General features: G+C 39.0%; 4 protein-coding genes across 4 annotated transcripts; 3 read left to right on the top strand and 1 right to left on the bottom strand.

The window, feature by feature from the left end:
- The first annotated feature begins 569 nt into the window (after positions 1-569).
- LOC145909442 (spondin-1-like) lies at positions 570-3,281 on the top strand. Its single transcript, XM_082996836.1, has 5 exons — positions 570-580; positions 1,289-2,161; positions 2,482-2,612; positions 2,896-3,011; positions 3,126-3,281. Exons 1-5 carry the CDS (start codon positions 570-572, stop codon positions 3,222-3,224), a joined length of 1,230 nt encoding a protein of 409 aa, XP_082852962.1. The 3' UTR covers positions 3,225-3,281.
- A 2,229-nt stretch (positions 3,282-5,510) lies between these two features.
- Positions 5,511-6,486, top strand: LOC145908417 (ubiquinone/menaquinone biosynthesis C-methyltransferase UbiE-like). Its single transcript, XM_082995696.1, has 4 exons — positions 5,511-5,775; positions 5,903-6,017; positions 6,089-6,209; positions 6,266-6,486. The coding sequence occupies exons 1-4, from the start codon at positions 5,550-5,552 to the stop codon at positions 6,467-6,469; spliced, it is 666 nt and encodes a 221-aa protein (XP_082851822.1). The 5' UTR covers positions 5,511-5,549; the 3' UTR covers positions 6,470-6,486.
- A 557-nt stretch (positions 6,487-7,043) lies between these two features.
- Positions 7,044-8,948, top strand: LOC145908418 (uncharacterized). The gene is made up of 4 exons (XM_082995697.1): positions 7,044-7,349; positions 7,521-7,635; positions 7,695-7,809; positions 8,248-8,948. Exons 1-4 carry the CDS (start codon positions 7,130-7,132, stop codon positions 8,449-8,451), a joined length of 654 nt encoding a protein of 217 aa, XP_082851823.1. The 5' UTR covers positions 7,044-7,129; the 3' UTR covers positions 8,452-8,948.
- Positions 8,949-9,007: 59 nt separating this feature from the next.
- Positions 9,008-15,194, bottom strand: LOC145909441 (uncharacterized). The gene is made up of 9 exons (XM_082996835.1): positions 15,064-15,194; positions 14,483-14,625; positions 13,557-13,676; positions 12,400-12,847; positions 11,838-11,996; positions 11,433-11,570; positions 10,928-11,069; positions 9,477-9,622; positions 9,008-9,197 (listed from the first exon to the last, which is right to left on the bottom strand). The coding sequence occupies exons 1-9, from the start codon at positions 15,192-15,194 to the stop codon at positions 9,008-9,010; spliced, it is 1,617 nt and encodes a 538-aa protein (XP_082852961.1).
- Between the last annotated feature and the right edge of the window lie 5,015 nt (positions 15,195-20,209).

Raw genomic sequence — 20,209 nt, 5'->3', positions numbered from 1 at the left:
CCGCACACTCTATGTCACGTGTTGGCTAGTTTGCAAGCGGTGCCGTCGTACTTTCAAAAATGAAGTCGCCTTAAAAAGACATGTTTACGCCAATGTAACCTCTCACAAAGCATTGCGTATTGTTTGTGTCATTGACGGTTGTGCGGCGCAGCTGAATGATAAGTTTTCTTTGAGAAAACACGTTTTATCGTGGCACAATGGCAAAAAGTGGCAGGTGCCAGGAGATTGGTACGAACCATATTGACATGCAACCTCGATACTTTTATTCGCAAAACGTTTGTGATTAGTAAAGATCGTTGTTTTGACTTGATGGAATAAAATGATCTTTGTTTGAAGTCATTTGAATCTTTGGGCATTGTAAACATTTTGGGTACATATTTGTGTATTCGGTTGGGTAAACGCTGATTTACCTCAAATTTGCGAGTTTCAAGCAGAAGGTAAAGGTGACAAATACCTTCACCTATTGGGTAGTTGCGATTGGGTAAACGACCTTACCCAATACAGGTAGGCACATAGAGGGTTTACTTTTACCCTGCTGCCCATAAAACTTGGTAAAAGTAACATCAACCATGATTTCCAGGTTCGTAAGTATACCCAATTTTTTTTTGTGTGTAGAATGATGTGATGAAAATATAAGCAAAATTAACATTCGGGTTTTGCCTTTTTCCCTAAAACTAATTACCTTTCGCCCCTATATATTTTCATATTTTCGCCCAAAAAATTTGAAGGAAGTTTCCCAAGTATAGCGTAAATGATTTGCATGCAAAATGGTTCCGCAACTGACGAAACAAACCCTTGGATGGCTGAATTTAATACAGTGGGATTCGTGCCATGACTTGACGGAAGTACAGACAAGTGAAGACATGATGCCCAGTTTTACGCATAACGTAGTATTTGATCAAAACAACAACTTCGTCTGGAAATGTTGAAGATGGAAATGCATTTAATCGTTGCAGTCGTATTGTTTTTTTACGTTCGATTCTGCTTATCGTGGGGCACACCTGCCGGGTAAGCAGAGATTTTAGGGATTTGTTCAAATTTGATTTAAATTTTGCATAAAAAGGAAAATGATAGTTACTTTATACTGAATGTATTCTTTTAAACTCATGACGTACAATTAAAAGTAATGTTCGGTTTACGGAATTATACGCTATAACCATATAAGGCCGTTTTAGGTATTGTCTTATAAAAGTAAACGGGCCGTAACTTTGTACAGGATTATGACGTAGTATTCTGTCGGTTTAATGTCGGTTAAAACGAGAGGTTAAAAACATTATTTTCACTTTAGTCCACCACCTTCCTGTAGCCCAGTAGTGGATTGCGAATGGGGTGAATGGTCGTCAGCAACACACTGCTCTGCTTCATGTGGTAACGGCACACAATTCCATACAAGAACACACAAAGTCTTTGCCAGTTGCGGTGGGAAGCATTGCGAAGGTAGCAGTTCTAAACAAGCCACCTGTAATGTTAAATGCTGCCGTGAAAACTGCGTCTGGGGACCATGGAGTCCTTCAAGATGCTCTGTGACGTGTGGAAAAGGTAGGGCCCACAGGACACGGCAAAAGATCGTTCAAGAAGCCTGTGGCGGCCACTGTCGAGGCCGAAATGAAGAGGTTGTGGCTTGCGACGATTCGATGCCATGCTGTCCAGTTAACTGCACTTGGAGCTCGTGGACTTACTTTAGCTTGTGTTCTGTGTCTTGTGGAACTGGGACCAAACGTAGAACCAGGGGCATTGCAAATCAAGCTTCATGTGGCGGCCTAAATTGTACGGGTCCTAACGTGCAAACCGATACTTGTGATGACGGGTGCTGTCCACAAGACTGTGTGACACATGTCTGGGGTGCATTCGGGCCATGTTCAGCTACTTGCGGCAGTGGATGGAGGTCCAGAACTAGGACCGTGATATCAGTTGCCAAATGCGGTGGCGATTGCCACAACTTAGACCACGAAGTTTGCTCCACCCAGACCTGCCCTGTACTATGTCCTTGGGGCGAGTGGGATGCTTGTCATAAAACCTGCGGAAAAAGCAAGCAGATACGAAGACGTGTAAAACCAAATGCCTCTGATGAGTGTGTGGCAGGGAAGATTGAAGAGCGCGTCTGCAATCTCACATGCTGTCCTGTTGATTGCAAATACAGTTCGTGGAGCTCCTGGAACGAGTAAGTTGTCCATTTTATGCCAACGAACTGAATTATCTTGGTTTGGCACTCTTAAAGAAGACCGACTTTTGTATTCTAAAGTACACTATAGCTCTCGCTTCATCGGATGTAAAAAAAACCTGATGTCTAGTGTAAATTACAATACAAAATTCAGTCTTCTTTAATAATTTATTCATTCCATGTCAGTAACTTTCTTATGTTCGGAATACATAAAAACCAATGACTAATGTCTAAACCAACCAATATATGTTTTCGACACCACATGAAAATACATAAACACACGAATAACTTTGGAATCGCAGTTCTGTTTTTCCTGATAGGTGCAACAAATCCTGTGGAAGCGGAAGTCAGTTTCGCGAAAGAAATGTATCTGTTCCATCAGCGTGCGACGGTTTGCCATGCATTGGACCGACCAGGGAAAACCAAACTTGCAACGATCAATTGTGTAATGGTAAGTTGGAGAAAATGAAGCTCGCGAGATTTTGTACTCTTTTTGTTAGTAACACGTTGTGGTTATGGAAAAACGTGTCATTACTACATCCGACGTCCCATTGGTAGTAAGTTATGGTTTCGGCGGGTGTGGTTAGGGGCGTGGCACATGTAGTCATGTCACGTGGGTTTGAAGCCGCCAATGACAAGCTTCTGATAAACCACATACATTCTTAGGCACATTTCCACGTTTAGTTTTCATGTTTTGTTAATTTTTTTCTTTTTTTCTGTTCCGTTTCTTGCAGACAGAAAGGGAAGCACCACGTTTTTGAAAGCGGGTTCGGGATCAAAGAATAACCAAGTGTACATCATACCCGTTGCCGTCATTGCCGCCACTGCCGTGCTACTGATTGGTATCCTGGTAAGATTTTGCTTGCAATGTAAAGCACGTTTAACTATGAGCTTTTGATAACCCAGGTGCATTTTTTTATATTATTAGAAAAACTTAAACTTTTTACTTTAACTTTGTTATAAGGTGTTCAGACGATACAGACAGAGAAAACCAGGAAACACGAGTCGTAACTTGGTGACATATTTCAACGTGAACAACGAATATGCCGTTATTGAGAAATAGTCTGCTTTTTATATCTCTAAATGTTATGCTAAGACAGCACCAAAACTCATTTGTAACAGTACATCCTAATTAAGACTGCTGTATAGCAACTAAAACGTTGAGATTTATAAATATTATTGCTAGAAGAGATTTTTTGTGTTGATAAAATGCCTGGCAGCATCAGTAATAAAGTGCCAAGACTCCATCACATTCATCAGAGTTTGTTACCTCTTTTTTGCTTGACTTCAGTGGTAACAGTGTGAATAATATATCGCCTTTTTGAATAAAAAAGATTGCTTGATGTGAACAAGACTCAGCAACATCGATCACCTAAATACCATAATTGACGGGCAGGAATAAGCAATTGATGCAAACGTCAAGCTATGTGCAACTTATTTAACCATCCAGCAAGCTCATGGCTATGATTAATATGATTACGTTTTTGCAGTGCTTTCTAAAATGTTAATTGCGGATGTCGGCGTATTGTATTGTACAGGAGGGTGTCAAAAAGCTGCCTCAGAGGCATCCCGTGAAGAAGAGTTTACTCTGTTGTGTCTTGCAGGCGCGTATAGTCGAATGGTTTTGTATGTTATATTAGTTTTACTGAACCAATTACAAGTATGTTGAGTTGATATTAATAATAACTAATTCTAAACAACACACATGCATCTTGTAGAAATATCTAATCTACGTAGTCTTACTGCAGTGACACGTGGCATTTTTTATGTGATAGCATGCTTCTGTTGCGTTGTTTTGACGCATTGCTGTGTCGCCGTATGTTCTCCCACGACCTTCTTTAACAGGAAATCGTTCCCTAACGTTTGTCATCACGCGAAACCTCTTTGCACTTTTAGCATAAACAATGCATTTACGTCTCTGTCCTTTTTTGTATCAGAACGTGTTTATTGAAGTAACCTGTAGGTACCGATAGGGCAGGGGTTCTTAACCTGGGGTCCATGAACCACCAAGGGGTCCATGAAACGAAATAAAATTATTCCGAAAATCCACGTATTTTCCTCTGTCCATAAGGTTTCGCTGTCCACGATTTTTGATTTTTCGACATTTGCAATGTGTTTCTTGCAAAGGGGTCCATAGCTTTTCAAAGAATGTTTTAGGGGTTCGTGATCCAAAAAAGGTTAAGAAACACTGCGATAGGGTATGCTCGCTAATGTTATAAAAACCTCTAGGATATATACTAAAAATAAGCGGACTAAAATAAGGGAATTCGAAGATTCGTAGACACTTAACACGGGACCAAAAGGCATTCTATATTGAAATAAGCCCGTTGCGAATTTACTAAATGTGATTGTTTGTTGTTGTTTTGACTTGATTGCCGTCTTCTGTGTATAATTTTGTTGCAATTACATCTTAAAGGGCAATTCTTGAGGTTTCCAGTAGTCTTTGTTTAAACAGGAGTTAGATAGCATGAATTAATCGTATGTAAATCATATGTGCAAAAAGCCATAATATTGGAAAGTGGTCGCTCCACAGTGGTTCGTTTCTGTTGTTTGGTACTCAGTATAGGGTACCCAACGGATCGACGTCGACCGAAAGGTACCATAAAGTGGAAATTAGTGTGCCCGCTAGTGTAAAAGCCAGCAACAGCCGCACTGATGAGATCCTTCAGGTCGAAACACTGCGTGTACACACCCTGTCTGCAGCTTTCGTATATACATCGTTTAGGTGACGTTAACCATACTACTTTGTCTATCACAGATTTTGTTAACATGCAGGCCCGATACTAATGATTTAACAGCAATAACGGCAACCCAACATACGGTTGAATAAATGTGCTCCCCTGCGTTGCATGGGGCACATCTATATGGTTATATCTTTCGCACTTAACAATAAATTGTCCACAAAAGTATGTTCTGTTTTTGTATTTCCACAAATCGAAATTTTTCCGGTCAAAACATAGCATTTTTTTTCGACTGGAATAGTTGAATAAGATATTTATGTGTGTTTATTGTATACTGGGTATTATTAGGAAATTCCCCCAACTAGAGCTTGCTCTGATTGCGTTTCGCTCGATTTTGGTGTGTTTTTAAGTGATAAAAAACATTTGTTGGGTTTGCCACGATTTCATGATTAACAAAATTAAGTTATGAATAACGGTCACACTAGATATTCAGTCAGTATTGTAAATATTTCTTTTTACTTGTATTTTGTAGCATGTTGAGCAGTTTATTTTCACCAAATTAATCTTCGGATGCCAAACTCCCATATTTTCTGTTTGCACTAGTTGTTATGCAGTTGTGTAGATGACCTATCTGGCAATTTACAATACTGTAATGTTCTCGCAGAGTTTAAGAGGTCATTTGTATCTTATAGTTTTTTTAGTGTTAAATGATGGAAGAAACTGTCAGTTTTGACCAGGCCCTAAAAGCAATAGTGGAAAGCAATTTTCATGAAGGTTCATTTGAGTCTGCCCAACATCTGTTCAGTCAGCGCAGCGAGATATATGATAAGCAACATAAGGTGTTAAATTTACGTCAGCACCATGTGGCTGTTGAGCTAAGTTTAAAGCACATTTCAAAAGCTGCTGAAACAACACTATTGGACATTGGCACAGGTATATATGTGGTTAGCATTAACTTTAAAAAATTTTATCCTAAAAACATTGGAGCCTACACTGACCATTTTATTGGACGTTTCTGACTAAAATTAACCTAGGTTTTAAACAAACCAATATTTCTCAGGAACAGGTAATGTGGCACTGCTTCTCAGAAAAGCAAACTTTTTGGGATATATTGACCTTTTGGACGCAAACGCTGCAATGCTGGACGTGGCAACAAAGAAGGAAATAAACCCCAGGTGGAAAAAGCCACTTACAAATACTGAAGGGTAAATTTAAACATAGTTCGTTCCCTTTTTCTTTTGTTTAGAAATGTAATTCTGCACACAATGAAAGGTGATGGAAATATTCCATTACAATCAGATTCATATGATGTTGTCATCTGCAATGGATGTTTTTACCACAACAATATACCAGGGACATGTTTAAATGTTAGTAAGTGTTGCGTTGTTGGAACTTAAGGTTGCACAATCATATGTCAATACAGGGAATGTTGAAAGTGCTCAAGCCAGGGGGTCATCTGATTTATAACTTGTTCGAGTTTGAAACTCCATATGCTGAAGTTCTGGAAGCAGTGGTCAATGGTCTAGTCAGTTCAGGCAAAATGCAACTTGTTGAAATGAAGAAGTTTAACACCATAGAATTCCCTCCTTACATTGTTTCAGTTATGTATGTTTACAAGAAACTTTAGGTTGAAAATACCTCATTTAGTTAATTAAAATGTATGCAAATGCAACTACCTCTTGTATTACATTCAATTAAACAATGGTGGTTTATGCAAAAGTAATGTTGTATTTAGATTATGTTGGTGGTAAAATTGTTTTAATTGTATATTGCATGTTTGTTTGTACAGACATAATCATTCTCTCATTATATTACATAGATAACTAATATGTCATTCATAGTTTTGTATATTAAGGCAGTTTCTTCACCTCAATGGTTTTTATTTCAAATTACAAAATATTCTCTGTTGTATTTGAATTAATCTCTTCTTCTGGCACAATTAAACATGTTTTATTCACCTATATTCCACCTGATTAGGCTTCAACTAGTTGTAATTGAAATACCATATGCCTGGTAGCTATAGAGAAATTATATTCCCTGTTGTATTGTCCTTATATTGGATCTATTTTTCAGCCTACTACACTCATGTATTTGATTTACATAATTGTGATTTCATTCCAGTCTTTATCATCTGACAAATGCAATGTTCCTGTGCTTTTAGTGTTTCATTTTGATGTATTTAATGCAAATGTTTAACACGAAATTTCCAGCACAATAAGACTAAACAGTGCATTAATTCCTTTAACAGACACGAGTAGGAGTTTGTGTTGTTAAATTGAGTATTAAGATGGATACCGCAATTACATTTGAAAAGGCCTACAAAAGTTTCAAAAATACCATGAAAATTTCAACTTTCGAAGACTCCCAATGTGAGTACAATGAACGGAGCAAAACGTACGATGAACAACACAGGATCTTGGGTTTAACCTACTCAGTAAAAGCTGCAAATATTTGTCTCAAACACGTCTCAAGGTCAAAAGAAACAACACTCTTGGACATTGGTACAGGTGGGCCAGACATGGTGGCTAGTTCGTTGTTTGTCATTTACTTTTGAAACCTGGACACTAACAAGCTTCATTTACCACGTAGAAACATTTTTTGTATGTATATGTTTTTGCTAATGCTTACCAGCGGTTACCTCTGCATGACAGAAAGTTGAAGAATATTTACGTTGTCAGGCACGGGCAATGTGGTGGTACATCTCCGAGAAGAAGGTTTCAAGGGCGAAATTGACTTACTGGAAGCCAATATGGAAATGCTATATGTTGCAAGCAAAAAGAACATTAACGCGAGGCTTGTTAAATGCCACATTTGTTTGTTACCAAGTATTTATTGTAAATTTATCGTTACAGAAACATGATACGACATGTAGTGAACGGCACCCTTCCAGTTAAACCGGAAACGTACGACGCTGTCACTTGTATCGGGTGTTTGTTGAAAAACGGGATTCCAGCTCAAAATGTTCCGGTAACTAATTACGAACCACACACAAACAACAACACTTGCATTGCCATTGCTGCCAGGCATATTGCAATTTAAAATATACCGATCTTCTGGCATATAATTAACGTACTGTATTCTTCCGACGTTTCGTCTGCCATACAGCAAGACTTGCTTGCAGTACGTTTTTAGGGTACTCAGTATAGGGTACCCAACGGATCGACGTTGACCGAAAGGTACCACAAAGTGGAAATTAGTGTTCCCGCTAGTGTAATAGCACAGTGCCACTGTCAACAGCTGCACTGAGGAGACCTTACAGGTCAAAACAGTACGTGTACACTCTGTCTGCAGCTCCCAATTATCATGGCCTTATTTGCACATACAGATCAGTCCACTTAAAACAATATTTGCATTCAGATTCTTAGTATCAATAACTTTGTTTTGTAACCGTGTCATGCATTTCAGAACATGCTGGACGTGGTAAAACGAGGCGGCTTTTTTATCTTTAACATAAGAGGGTCTGGGACTGCTTACGACGAAGAGCTGGATTACGTCATCAAAACCTTGATTGAAAACAAACAAATGGAACTTGTCGAGTCGCAGGAGTTCTTCATTTTAGAACGGCTTTCAGAACTACCAACAAAACTTGTTGTTTACAGAAAGTTGTAACCTATGTTTTGCGCTCGTTTACCAAATTGAGATTAGTTTTTGACGTTTTTTGGTGTTACCTCAACTATTCAGATTTCCTCCTGAAGTTTAGCAATTGTTCCGAGCTATTTGGTTAAGATACTTGTCGTTTTGCTTCAAGCATGTGTTTATTCATTTGCGCATTAGATTTGAAACGCACCCCCGCAATCTTTGTGAAAGCAGAAAACTAGCAATACCAACGAAAAATTTTGCAACGAGTATGTTAATGGACTTTGTTTTAATACAGCTTGTTGACAAAAACAAACCGATACTTGCTTGCGCACCTCGTGGGCAGCGGCATGGTTTTATTGTAACTGTTATGATTGTTGCAGTCGAGCAGTTTTGCGCGTTTACTTATCCGTCATTTTGTATGTCTGTAACTGGCAATTATTGGTCAAGAAATTATATGACTGTTGGTGTTAAATAATATAATATGCCCCTTTTCTGAAACTTCTCATCACTGGACGGGGTGCTTGATCATCGGCTTAGTACAGATTGTCTCTACACATTATTGTGAGATGTTTTTTTGCAGTCATTATTAGAAATGTTCAAGACTTGACGAGTGTTCTTTCATCCGACAGTAAACGTATGAGCGGTAGACGATGTAAAGGAACAGGGCAAACATTGAAGAACACCAGGCAGACACTCCAGTGGCGAAAAGCACCATCACCATGAAGGTCGTGTTCTCTTTTCCATCGAAATCCGGCACTTTCTCTATGTATTCGTACCTAAATACAACTCGGTGTTATTTGAAAGATCATGCTGTTTTGTCTACATGTCTCTTTAAGAAATACTTTGTTGGTTGAGATGGCAGGTTCGCATAGCCCTGCTACGGACGCCCTTTGTTAGCAACGAAGGGGCCATAGCCCTTGACTTCTTACTCATATACAAACAACATATTGTATATGAATGGCTTGTACAATAGCAATGATCTTATGCTATTTGATCTTCAAATTCCAACTAGCACCTGACAAATGAATTTCAAAAAAGACACTTATATTATTTACCTGAGGGCAGCAAGTGCAGGGGTTGCGACGAGCAGAGCTGCCAGCGGCATGCATGTTATTGCTGAAGTCATAGTGATGAGGACTTTGGCTATTTGCTTCCAAACAGTGCTGTGTCCTCTGTATTTCCATATGGAACGCAACATAACCTGATCAAACGTACAGCCAGGAATAAATTCACTGATTTTCAAAAGGGCATTCTTGTGAGGTCTAAGCCTTCTGGCACTACAAATTGACGTAGGGGAGACCGGGGATACCTCGGACACGGGGATACCTCGGACAAGGTATTTTACGTCACAGTTAGGTATTGTTAAGACACTTTAACAAAAGCTTTATGTCTCCATCAAACGTTAACAGGAACTTTGGAATTAAATCATGTCTGCTTAAAAAGTTATAATCGAAAAAGTCAATTTTTCAGTGAAACCAAGTTTTTCAATTTGTATGTGGAAGGTTATATATCTGTCACAGTTAATCAAAATGCAATAATTTTGGGTTGATTGCGTAATCAAATATGTATTCTTGGATAGGCCAATGATGATTTTGTGTAACCTTCAAAAATACGGCCATAGTTTAAGAATTTCTATGTCGTCACGTGGTCGGGGATACTTCGGACATCATGGCAAAAAATCGCGAGAAGGCAACAATTTTTTAGTTTTATGAAATCGGTCATAGTAGAGAATAAACAGAGTCTGGATGAAATGATTGAATTTTGGCAGTAAGAAAAAGTCCCAAAGATAAAAAATCGTTTGTTGACTCTAAAATCTATGATATCCGTGCTGCCGTTAAACGTGCACGATTTACCCAAAGCATGAACGTGGGGAAGGGTCGAAACGATAAGTAGTCACGCCCCGATTCCTAAAAGCTTGAATGATATTTTATGCGCTAATGCCCCAATGCTGATATCGCGCCAAGTTTGATTTCAGTTATTTGTTAAATAAACAAAAAAAAACGTCTGTTAAAACTTGCTGTCCGAGATATCCCCAGTCACGTCCGATGTTACCCCGGTACCGGGGCAACTTTGGACATTTGAGACCTGTTTAAAAAATGGGCTGAATAAACATTTTTAGTGAGCTAAAACGAACGAAAAACCTTTTGTTTTTTGAGCAATGCTTTACTACTTACAACAAAATAAAATTTAAGAATGAGGTTCATAATTTTAAAAAAATATGAGCAATTTCCCCAAAACCGTCCGAGCTATCCCCGGTTGCCCCTAGATTGTATTCAAACAACGTTTCGTCTGCCATGCAGCGAGACTGCATCAAGGTTACATAGGTTAAATACTAACTAAGTTTGTACGTAATTTGTTGTGCCAGGGAACTTAATGAAAATTGTTTTATTAAAAGTTTAAGCAGAAGCGTATATACGCCAAGACAGGACTGTTTACAGTGGAGGCTGGTAATGAACAGACAGGTAAATTTAAGTTGTTTAAGCTTTTCCTGGAAAAGTTCACTTACTGTAAATATCACGCAACCTCCTGCCACTCCATCTAACATTTTGGCCGCAAGTGACAGCATAAGTGACATGTTAACTTCTTTACTATACCACCATTGCCAACCAGGACGGGGACAAACTCCAGTCACCGCGCATTCCCAACAGCTAAAGAAATAATATAAATCACGCTTTTAATATACCTTTGTAATTCACGGTTTGTTCAATTAGAAGATATTGACAGTGGTACCTAGAAGCTAAAAGGTAAAAAGGGCTCTATACAATAAGTTAATTGCAATCTGGTGATTTGATGCTATTGGTCCATATGAGCATCTTTGGTTAGTTGTACTTATTTTTTTGCTTCCACGGCAATAAAAGGAAACTAAAAGGAGTTTAGCCAACGTCATCTACGATTCATATGTTAAAAGGCAAGAACATTAATTTTGCTTAATAAACGATCAGCGTCTCCTTGTGTTCTTTTTTAAATGTTATTTCTTTGTTTTATGACATTTTTCACTGCTTGCAACTTACTCGAAGCCATGGGTCCCCACACGGTGTGATACGGCGTGTACGCTCATCGCTCCAGTAATTAACTGCAGGGGAAGCACCAGCACGTTGATGACGAAAGCAGATATGAGGTGATCGTGTGAAGTGATCATGACGACCAACCTAAGTGTAAGAAATGAGCCAGTTGAAAGGTGTGCACTGAGGACAAGTATAAGTCAAAACAAAAACTGAACTTTTATCACTGCGGTTTTTAACTTGCTCTATATAGGAGCAGTGGTTATTTCATCCCGTTATGAGCTTTTACCTACGAGCAATGAAACCTAATACAAAACGTAAATATTCCCAAAATATGTCTTCAAAATATAGGTATATACAAAGTAGGGGGAAATTAGCTCATGGACAACGAACTGAACGTATGTTGGTTCACACCTGGTAAAAATGCATAAGATTACTGATGGGAAAGAGCCGATGATGATGATTGGTTCCAGAACCTCTGTAATTACGTGTATGTGAGTTTTCAGGCTTGACGAGGCGTCATCAGTTGTCATGAAACGGAGCACGTCGATCAGTTGACCACACACCTTGTCGCTGCCTGACCACAAAATCAATTTTTTTGTCTACCTTTTGAAGTCTAATAGGGCTTTTGTGTAAGACGAAGGTGAAATGCAAACTTATACCATGGCGTGGTAGATGTTCTGTATGATAAATATTTTATTCGAAAAGCCACAATTTTCTTTTCGGCCGAGAATTATACATTGTGTTGAAACGTATAGGTAAAGGTTTCAGAAAATTATGATCCGATTTTGCCTAAACTCTTCTCCTATGGTTATAATGAATCTAGTTGTACAAGCCAAGCAAGTCGGCCTACTCAACGCAATAAAGGATTACTAAATATAGGGATGTTTATCGAGTAGAAAAATGTGGTCCAAAGAAAACGTTTTACATTCATATATATATATATGTATATATATATGTTGTCTCACATATGAACTTACCAAATGTTTGATTCTTGGTCACGGTGACAGCCAAGGCGGTCGTAGGAGTTGTCGACACCCCCTGGGAGGTTGGGTTTTGTTTCTTAAGAACGTTCACAAGGGCCAGAGGGACATCCGCTGACCTCCTATGTTTCCTATGCCTGGTCTGTGTCCTCTTCACCCCGTGTTTTGTTCTATGCCAATCCTGATGCTCCCTGGTTACAGCAGGCAGATTGACGTGCGAAGTGACATTCGGAGGCAAAAGCACCCTTGCTGTTTGCAGAAACTCTCCGGTGGCGTTGAATTGACGTTGAGAAACAAGAAAGAACATAATGTCACCGGTGAAGCTGAGTAATGGAAGGATGCCACATATTAGCACGACGAACAGACTGAAGGTCCACGCCACTGCACTTCGTCGCTTCTTTGAGTCTTTCCGGCATACGCAGTTGTGCGTGAATTTCATGCCTGTAAATGTTTGTTGTGGTTGTGTAATGGTGAGCACCAGGAAATGTTGGAATCAACAAATAACTGAGTCATTTTAAGGCTCTTTAAATTTAGTTAATTTTATGTATTTAGTAAAGTAGTTTGATTAGAAAATCTAATATGCTAGTCATTGAGCAGACGTTTTACACAACACTGCGTTCATCGTCGGTGCTCAGTAAGAATGAGTTAAGTTTCGCAAAAATGGTTTTAAATTACACTATTGTTTGCATTAACAAGTAAGAGGATAATAGACTAGGCAGAACAAGCGACTCATTTCGTGAGTCATGTAAACACGTTTTATTTAAAAATATTCAAAGCCAATTGAAAAAAGCTGATATGTTTCTAGCCATTGTAAAGTGCGTTATCACACCAGTTGCTTTTATCGGAGGTTTATTTAAAATCTTTGCGGTTAGAGGTCAAGAAATTCTGCCGTTTGCATAATTAGCATTTGGCGTTTGCATAATTAGCATTGGAGTGGCAGCTATCGATAAGGTTATTCCAAAAAATTACCATTACAAAATTTTTCGTTGCGTAACAAAAACCTGCGGGAAGAAAAGGCTTTTCAGCGCAATATACTTGGGCCAAATTTCGGCTGAAATAATCGATATCAAATCTCTAAAATCTTTGAATACTAAAAGCTCAAAAGTCGTTATTGGTTAGTAGGTTGACCTGATGCAAATTTTCCACTTACCCTTGCGAGCAATACGAAAACTCCTTCCCTTAACGTCCGTGGTGACGATATCTGGAATTCCCCTGCGTATCGACTTGATCCTGTAGTTACGTAGGTTTGTTCGTGGCCTTGGACTTGGTGCTGGTAAATGTAACCAATTTCAAAGCTTAGATCACAGTTAATACGTGGACTATTGATGTTAAATTCTGCAAAGGGTCACATTTTTTAAGTCTATTGTCTTTCCTCAGGACCCAGATTACTAATTTCTATCGAATACTTGTGTCTGTGAGTTTGTCACATGCTGCGTAACTAAGTGGGCTATTGTGATTGCTACATATTATTACGTTATGGACTGCACATAAAAAAATATTTCCTAATTGAATGGTTGTCTTTCTCGGTCTTTTGCCAAACATTGATGGTTTGGTTTTCGTATTGCATTTATACAATAATACTTGTCTAAAAAGCCTAAAACCGACAGATTTTCGATTTAGCTTCACATAAGTTGTTTTTGTCTGTACATACCTATAACCTCACCCTCTCTCGCCAATGGACGCAATCGTTGCCTTGCGGCTTTGCACGACAAACATACTACGAAAAAACCCCGCTGACAAATGCATTAAATACAATGAAAATCGACAACCCCAAGTACAGTCCCTTGTGTGCCAGAAAGTCTAAGCTGTCTCTCTCTATCCACAATTGCCTACACGGGCGAATGGTGATTTATAAGCTTTGGCGGCGTTGAGCAGTAAATAGCGATCGGCCGATGATTAAAAGCGCGTCTTGGGGGTCTTCGTCTGCGCGACGTACGTTGGCCAACGGTGATGACTAATCAATAGGGGCGATGCAGGCGACTGCTCGCGACTGCCAACGAGTAAACAGGGAGAATAAGTATCGATTTGACAAAGGCAAAAGACCGAGAAAGACAACCAATTTCGACCCCGCCTCACCCGAATTGCGACGCTCGCTCGAAGGAGATGTCGATCTTCGTGGACTTCGACTGCCTTCTGTACTTACGCATTTTCTTCCAGCATCTGGCGAACGATGAAGTTTCTGATGTGGCGAAGGGGGATTTCGAAGGGCGTGCTCCGGTCTGTTAGTAACAGTAACTGCTTTCAATTATATTCAAATTTCATTTTTTTTATGTTCAAGCAGCCTATCAAAAAAGAAGCGAACAACTATATTGTGCTGCTCCGATTTCAATTCATGAAAAAGGGATACTATTTCGCTTTGTCGCGTAACCAATTGTACCAATCGATAGAAGGTGGTTTGTGTGTGCTTTGTGTCCAGCACAGGGTTTTATAAACTTTAATTCCAATAGAGTTTATAACCTGTGATACATAGGTCGTAAGAACTGAATGGTGGAACCCAAAAGGCGATGTACAACAGTTAGCGTCAGGTGCCTTTATAACCACTGAAATGAATCTGAAGTCGTTTATTATACATGGGTCAAATGCCTTTACATTTTGAGGCAATCCAGTGAGCAAAATATACGTGTCAGCATATGGAAAACAGCTTATATTTTAATTACGTGAGTCTGTTGCTGGAGTACGATGCGTTCGGCACCGACAATTGGTTGAATGAAGATTGCGATCCAGACGATTTGACATGACGATTTCTCTGCTTCAAAGCGGCGCTCTGCGCCGGGTGTGCGTGATGCATTATTTACACAGAGGCGTGGCCTACAAAAGACATTTTAAAACGACAACCTGAAACATAATTGCACGCTATTATAGGCAACGTGTATTACCGTGAGAACTATAGTCACGGACTTGACAATGAAAGAAGTATTTATTCGTTTTAATTGGGCGAACCTCGCAACTGACTGCAATGGCTGAGCAAAGCGAACCAATCAAGTTTCCGTGTTTTTTCTTCAAATTATGCAACTGAAGTCTTGACATTTACTAACAAATTTAATCAAGATGACTTTGTCTGGGTGATAAACGAAATTTACTTTGAGCAATTCAAAGGTAATACCAAGAAAAGCAGCTGCAACTGTGACTACAATAGGAACATTTTACCCAAATACCCTAAGTTGACTAACCAAATAACTTCAGAAATCTAGCTGTGTCTTACAAATGTGTTCATACTTTACACTGTATTATTTTTCTCTAGCGCTGTACCAAATCCAATTGAATCATTATGTAACACGAAAAGCACGCCTGATGTCTCACAATACCATCATGTGCCATTCTTTTTTCAAAATACACAGGATAAAAATTTTCGCATACCAATGCTCGTTTTAATTCCACTCAAGGTTCCAGAAACGTTTTAATTAAACGCTCTGACGCCAAGCAATTTTCGCATCGCTCAAAAGCTGGTCCTCCATCAGACAGACCAAATATAGAGGATATTTGAAATAACCTAAGTCAAGGTTGGCACACCTTGCTTGAACGACAATTAGACCATAATTTCTGCGGCACGGGTTTCAGTAAAATTATATGCAATAACCTTGACACAAACCGCACAGTACTACATACGTTATTGGTGTACTTATTATTACTACTTTTCAATATTCACAAACAACCTGCTTATTAAATTTCCGCTGCTGATAAATTTATTATCCCGATAGAAGTGTATCGATTGGGTACTTGGCGTTGTTATGAACTCCGTCAATACGAAACTGTTTGTTACTTTGAGTTGTTTTCTTTCGGTCTTACATGATGTATGAAAGCAAATGAGATTCACTGTGCGTACACTGTTAAAATTTCTACTCAACCAATAAAATCAACTCCAAAATATACGATAGTTATAACACTAAGAAAAACCTAAAAAAATAAAACAAACCTGTGCCACAAAGTATGGGATCTGTCTTATTATTTTAAATAATATAATGTAAGTTAATATACGTGTTTAAATGTCCATCCTATACAAACAGGCACATTACATAGATATTTATATATACACTTGGCGTTACACAGTAAAATCCTTCCGTAACCCAACAAATGAGAACAAGACAAAATCTTTGCTCAGCTCCCTAAATGGTGCAGCCAGTGATCGTTGCAACCGAAGTAACGTGATTAAAATCCATACAATGAATGTCACACAAAATGGTAAACTAATAACCAGCGTTGTTGCCTAGCAACGTACAGGCGACAGGTGGCAGGTGACAGAAGGCGAAAGGACCTGCTTTAATCTCTTTACAAAGGAAACGCAAGACTTTTCCTTGAGAGATCTATCAGTTTATCGTGGTTTCCGCACTTGTTATTTTAATACAAATGACAGGGAGTTTGCGCAAAAACACAGATGCACAACAAGAACGCTTAATTGGACGATATTAAAAACCAAACATGGTCATCAGGTCAGATATTTTTTATAACAGCCAATTTTGCGACAAAATATGCAAAAATATATTTAAATTCAAATAGTATTATTGGTATAATACTGTACGAATCAGGCTTTATCGTCTGAGAGAATCATGAACTGTTCAACTGTTCGTTCCGCTTAATCTAAAATATGTGGCAAGTTGCCAAGGGCAAAAAGACACAGTTGCAGTTATATCTTCTACTTCATGGACATTTTTCTGATTGCAGGGAACTTTTTGAAACAATGTACCTAGGTTTATATGATCATTTCGATTTACTGTTTGTCAATTACAGCCTCGAAATTTTGATCTGATCACCAGAGCCTTCTTTAACAAAATGTGGTATCTGATATCGCCAATAGAAAATCCTTCACATTTTACCGTGATATACACTCGGTATCGGCTTCCTGCCGATTTGCTTTACACATTTAGTTACATTTTAGATTTAAAGCCGGATGTTGATGCACATCTTTCACTGTGACCTGTAGTTTTCATAGTGAGCTACAAACCTTAGTTTTGCTGTGGCCACATGTATTGCGTCTGTGCTAACCTGTCTGTTCACAAAAAACGGCTTTGTGGTTAATTGACATACGGCAAATCCTCACACTAACATTACCCATTACCAGGACTGGTTCGCAGCAAACCACTGTATTTTCTTGTGTAAAACCATACACTTGACCACACTTAACCACACTTTGCTTTGTCAATACCAAAGTACTATGCGCTGGGTGGGCGAACAAATGGCGGGCGCAGTCACAGCCATGCAGTGCAGATCGCCGGAGGCCCTCGTAAAATACCTTGCCCACTAATAACATTTCTGCCTGACGAAAACACTGATCGAATGTAGTGGCAAGCCTGTCTAGATTGAGTCGTCGTGAAATAGCGTCAAATGTGTGGGTTGTGTTTCTCTGGGTGGCGATACGAAGAGAAAAGCACTGCAACCTCCAGGCGCTTTAAACAGAACTGGAATGACAGACATAATTTAGTGCCAGTTACATTTTGAACCATATCTTTGGCAAATGTTTTGCGTTCACGCCAATATAGTACCGCTCATTCCTATCTTGCAACGGGGTTGACCCTTACTTGTAATTAGTGCTTCGAGTATCACGGTATTATCTTTGTTGTAACGCCAAATGGAAAAGAACAGAACATAAAACAAAAATACCACAATAAAAATACTGTTAGTCAGGTCAATCCGAGATATTTTCATTTTTAACTATGACAAATGCCACTGAAACACTCATGTATGATGCGTTTTATCATCGCCAATGCAAACTTTCAAACATTTTTTTGTCAACCAGTGAATACACACCCGTACCACCATACTTTAACCCGTTGCGTGTGCATCTTAATGCACGATTTGGGATTTGTTAATGCGCTTGGTTTACGAGTGACACGAGCAGACCGTTTGGTCCGTCTCTGATTTATTATTAGCTACAAAATGTGCAACAACTGCAGAACGTCAATGACCGAATCAAGGACTGTTTTTAACAGTTCTACCGGGCATGTAGTTCGTGGACCAATGTTTTTGTGTTTTTCATTGCACTGGAATTCGAAATCAATACTCGGAGAAGAATCCCGACCAGGTTTTCTACTTGGTATTTGCGTCGAGTGCCTTGCTGATCTGCCAATTGCCCGCCCAACCTTGACATATGCTGCCACACGGCGAAATTTCCAAACAGAAACAGACGAAAGCACGACGAACGGTTACAGGTTATATTACAAGGCATTTTGCGTCATTATACAACGAAAGGCAGTAAATTGCAGTTGAAACTACAGAGTGTTTGACTTCAATTTAAATATTCAAATCTTTTTTGTTTATTTAACTTGCTGAACTTGTCTGCGGAATACAGTATTTTTACATTTAGAATCCCGGTGTGGTAAAACAATATATATTGCCGCACCCCGTCTACACTGCAGACCGCTGCCAAGCAACGACCCCACGCGACATCAAAAAGAAAACAAAACTGACGATAGGTGGCGCAAGCAATCAAATCACACATTGACAACTAAAATCAGGGCGTGTTTTGGCAACATCGGTTAAACCGCTCGACCCAAACACTCAGAACATATAGGTTGGAATCCAGGAGAGGTGAAAACAAAATAAACGTATTCCATACAACAGTTTGTGGCAATATGACGTCGAATTACGGGATATAGAAAAAAAATACTGTTTTTGTTGTATACTGGTGACACTAGGGCACAGATTCTTTCGGCCAAAGGTCACGAAAGATCAACTAAAATGTCAATATGACACGCCTGGAAATGTTTGAAACCGGTTCCATGCCGATACGACAAAAAATTTGAACTTGTTTTCGTAAGGTTTTGCAATCATAAATCTGGGTTGTCACGTTCTTTGGTCTTTGAATCCAGTCCACCACCGAAATGTATGTAATATAACACCATGGGTCTTGAGAAAAGAACAGATTTACATGTAGGTGTCAGTGGCCTAAAATTTTGAGAAACCCTGATGGCATGAATTTGAATCTTATATTTAGATAATTTTCTAACGGCAGCTGTCATTGACAGGTTTGTCTGCGCGTAACATAATGGGATCTTATTCAGTTCACCAGGTATTGATTCAGTATATTTCGCAAGAGGTGCGTTTACATGCCGTATAGCAAAGCATTGAGAAAAAAATAAAGTTAAGTGCAGGCGTATGTATTTAACGTGCTTGTTTAAAGTGTATCGTCAGTGTTAAATTACCTGAAAATTTCTTCTGGCAAAAAACTCTTTATTTACGCTTGACGTTCCAACTTTTTTAGCGTATAGATTTTTATGAGTTGCTTTAACGTTATGTCTGACAGCGTCAGCAACCTAGTTAATCGTCAGTGTAATAGCAAATATATGCGGTACTGAAGCACTAACGACGTGGTATTTTGACATGGGACGAATGACAAATCTCAATGCACGTTAAACGGCGTGTTTTTGGGCATTGTAATTTACTCCTCAATGCGGTTACAAATCATCCAAGGCGCGCCTCGAAAATGCGATAAAAGTGGTGCGTTCGTAGAAAAGCTTTGTTTTAGTGGTCGTCGTTTTCCGAAGTGCTATGATATCGGTTTTCGTGGTTACAGCTATAGTTTTTCACATAATTCGAGAGGATTATTCACCGCGACGTCTGCCCTAAGGCTTTGAACGACTCAAAAGGTTGCGGTTTCGTTTACAGTGCCAAACAACTTTGTTGTCCTATATTCTTTACCTGTGTACATAATCGATATTGTCAAGAAGAAATGAACCACGAAACCTAATTCATACCCTGCTAAAATATACTATAGGTAAAGTGCTTCAATCAAAAAAGAGATATCAACCATTCAGAATCTTACGTTTTCAGTTTTGTCAACGTTTTTTGCCGACAGTGATTAAATAGGAG

Source organism: Ascidia mentula, chromosome 7, assembly GCF_947561715.1.
Source record: "Ascidia mentula chromosome 7, kaAscMent1.1, whole genome shotgun sequence".
NCBI lineage: Eukaryota > Metazoa > Chordata > Ascidiacea > Phlebobranchia > Ascidiidae > Ascidia > Ascidia mentula.
This window is presented reverse-complemented; position numbering and strand designations above follow the sequence as displayed.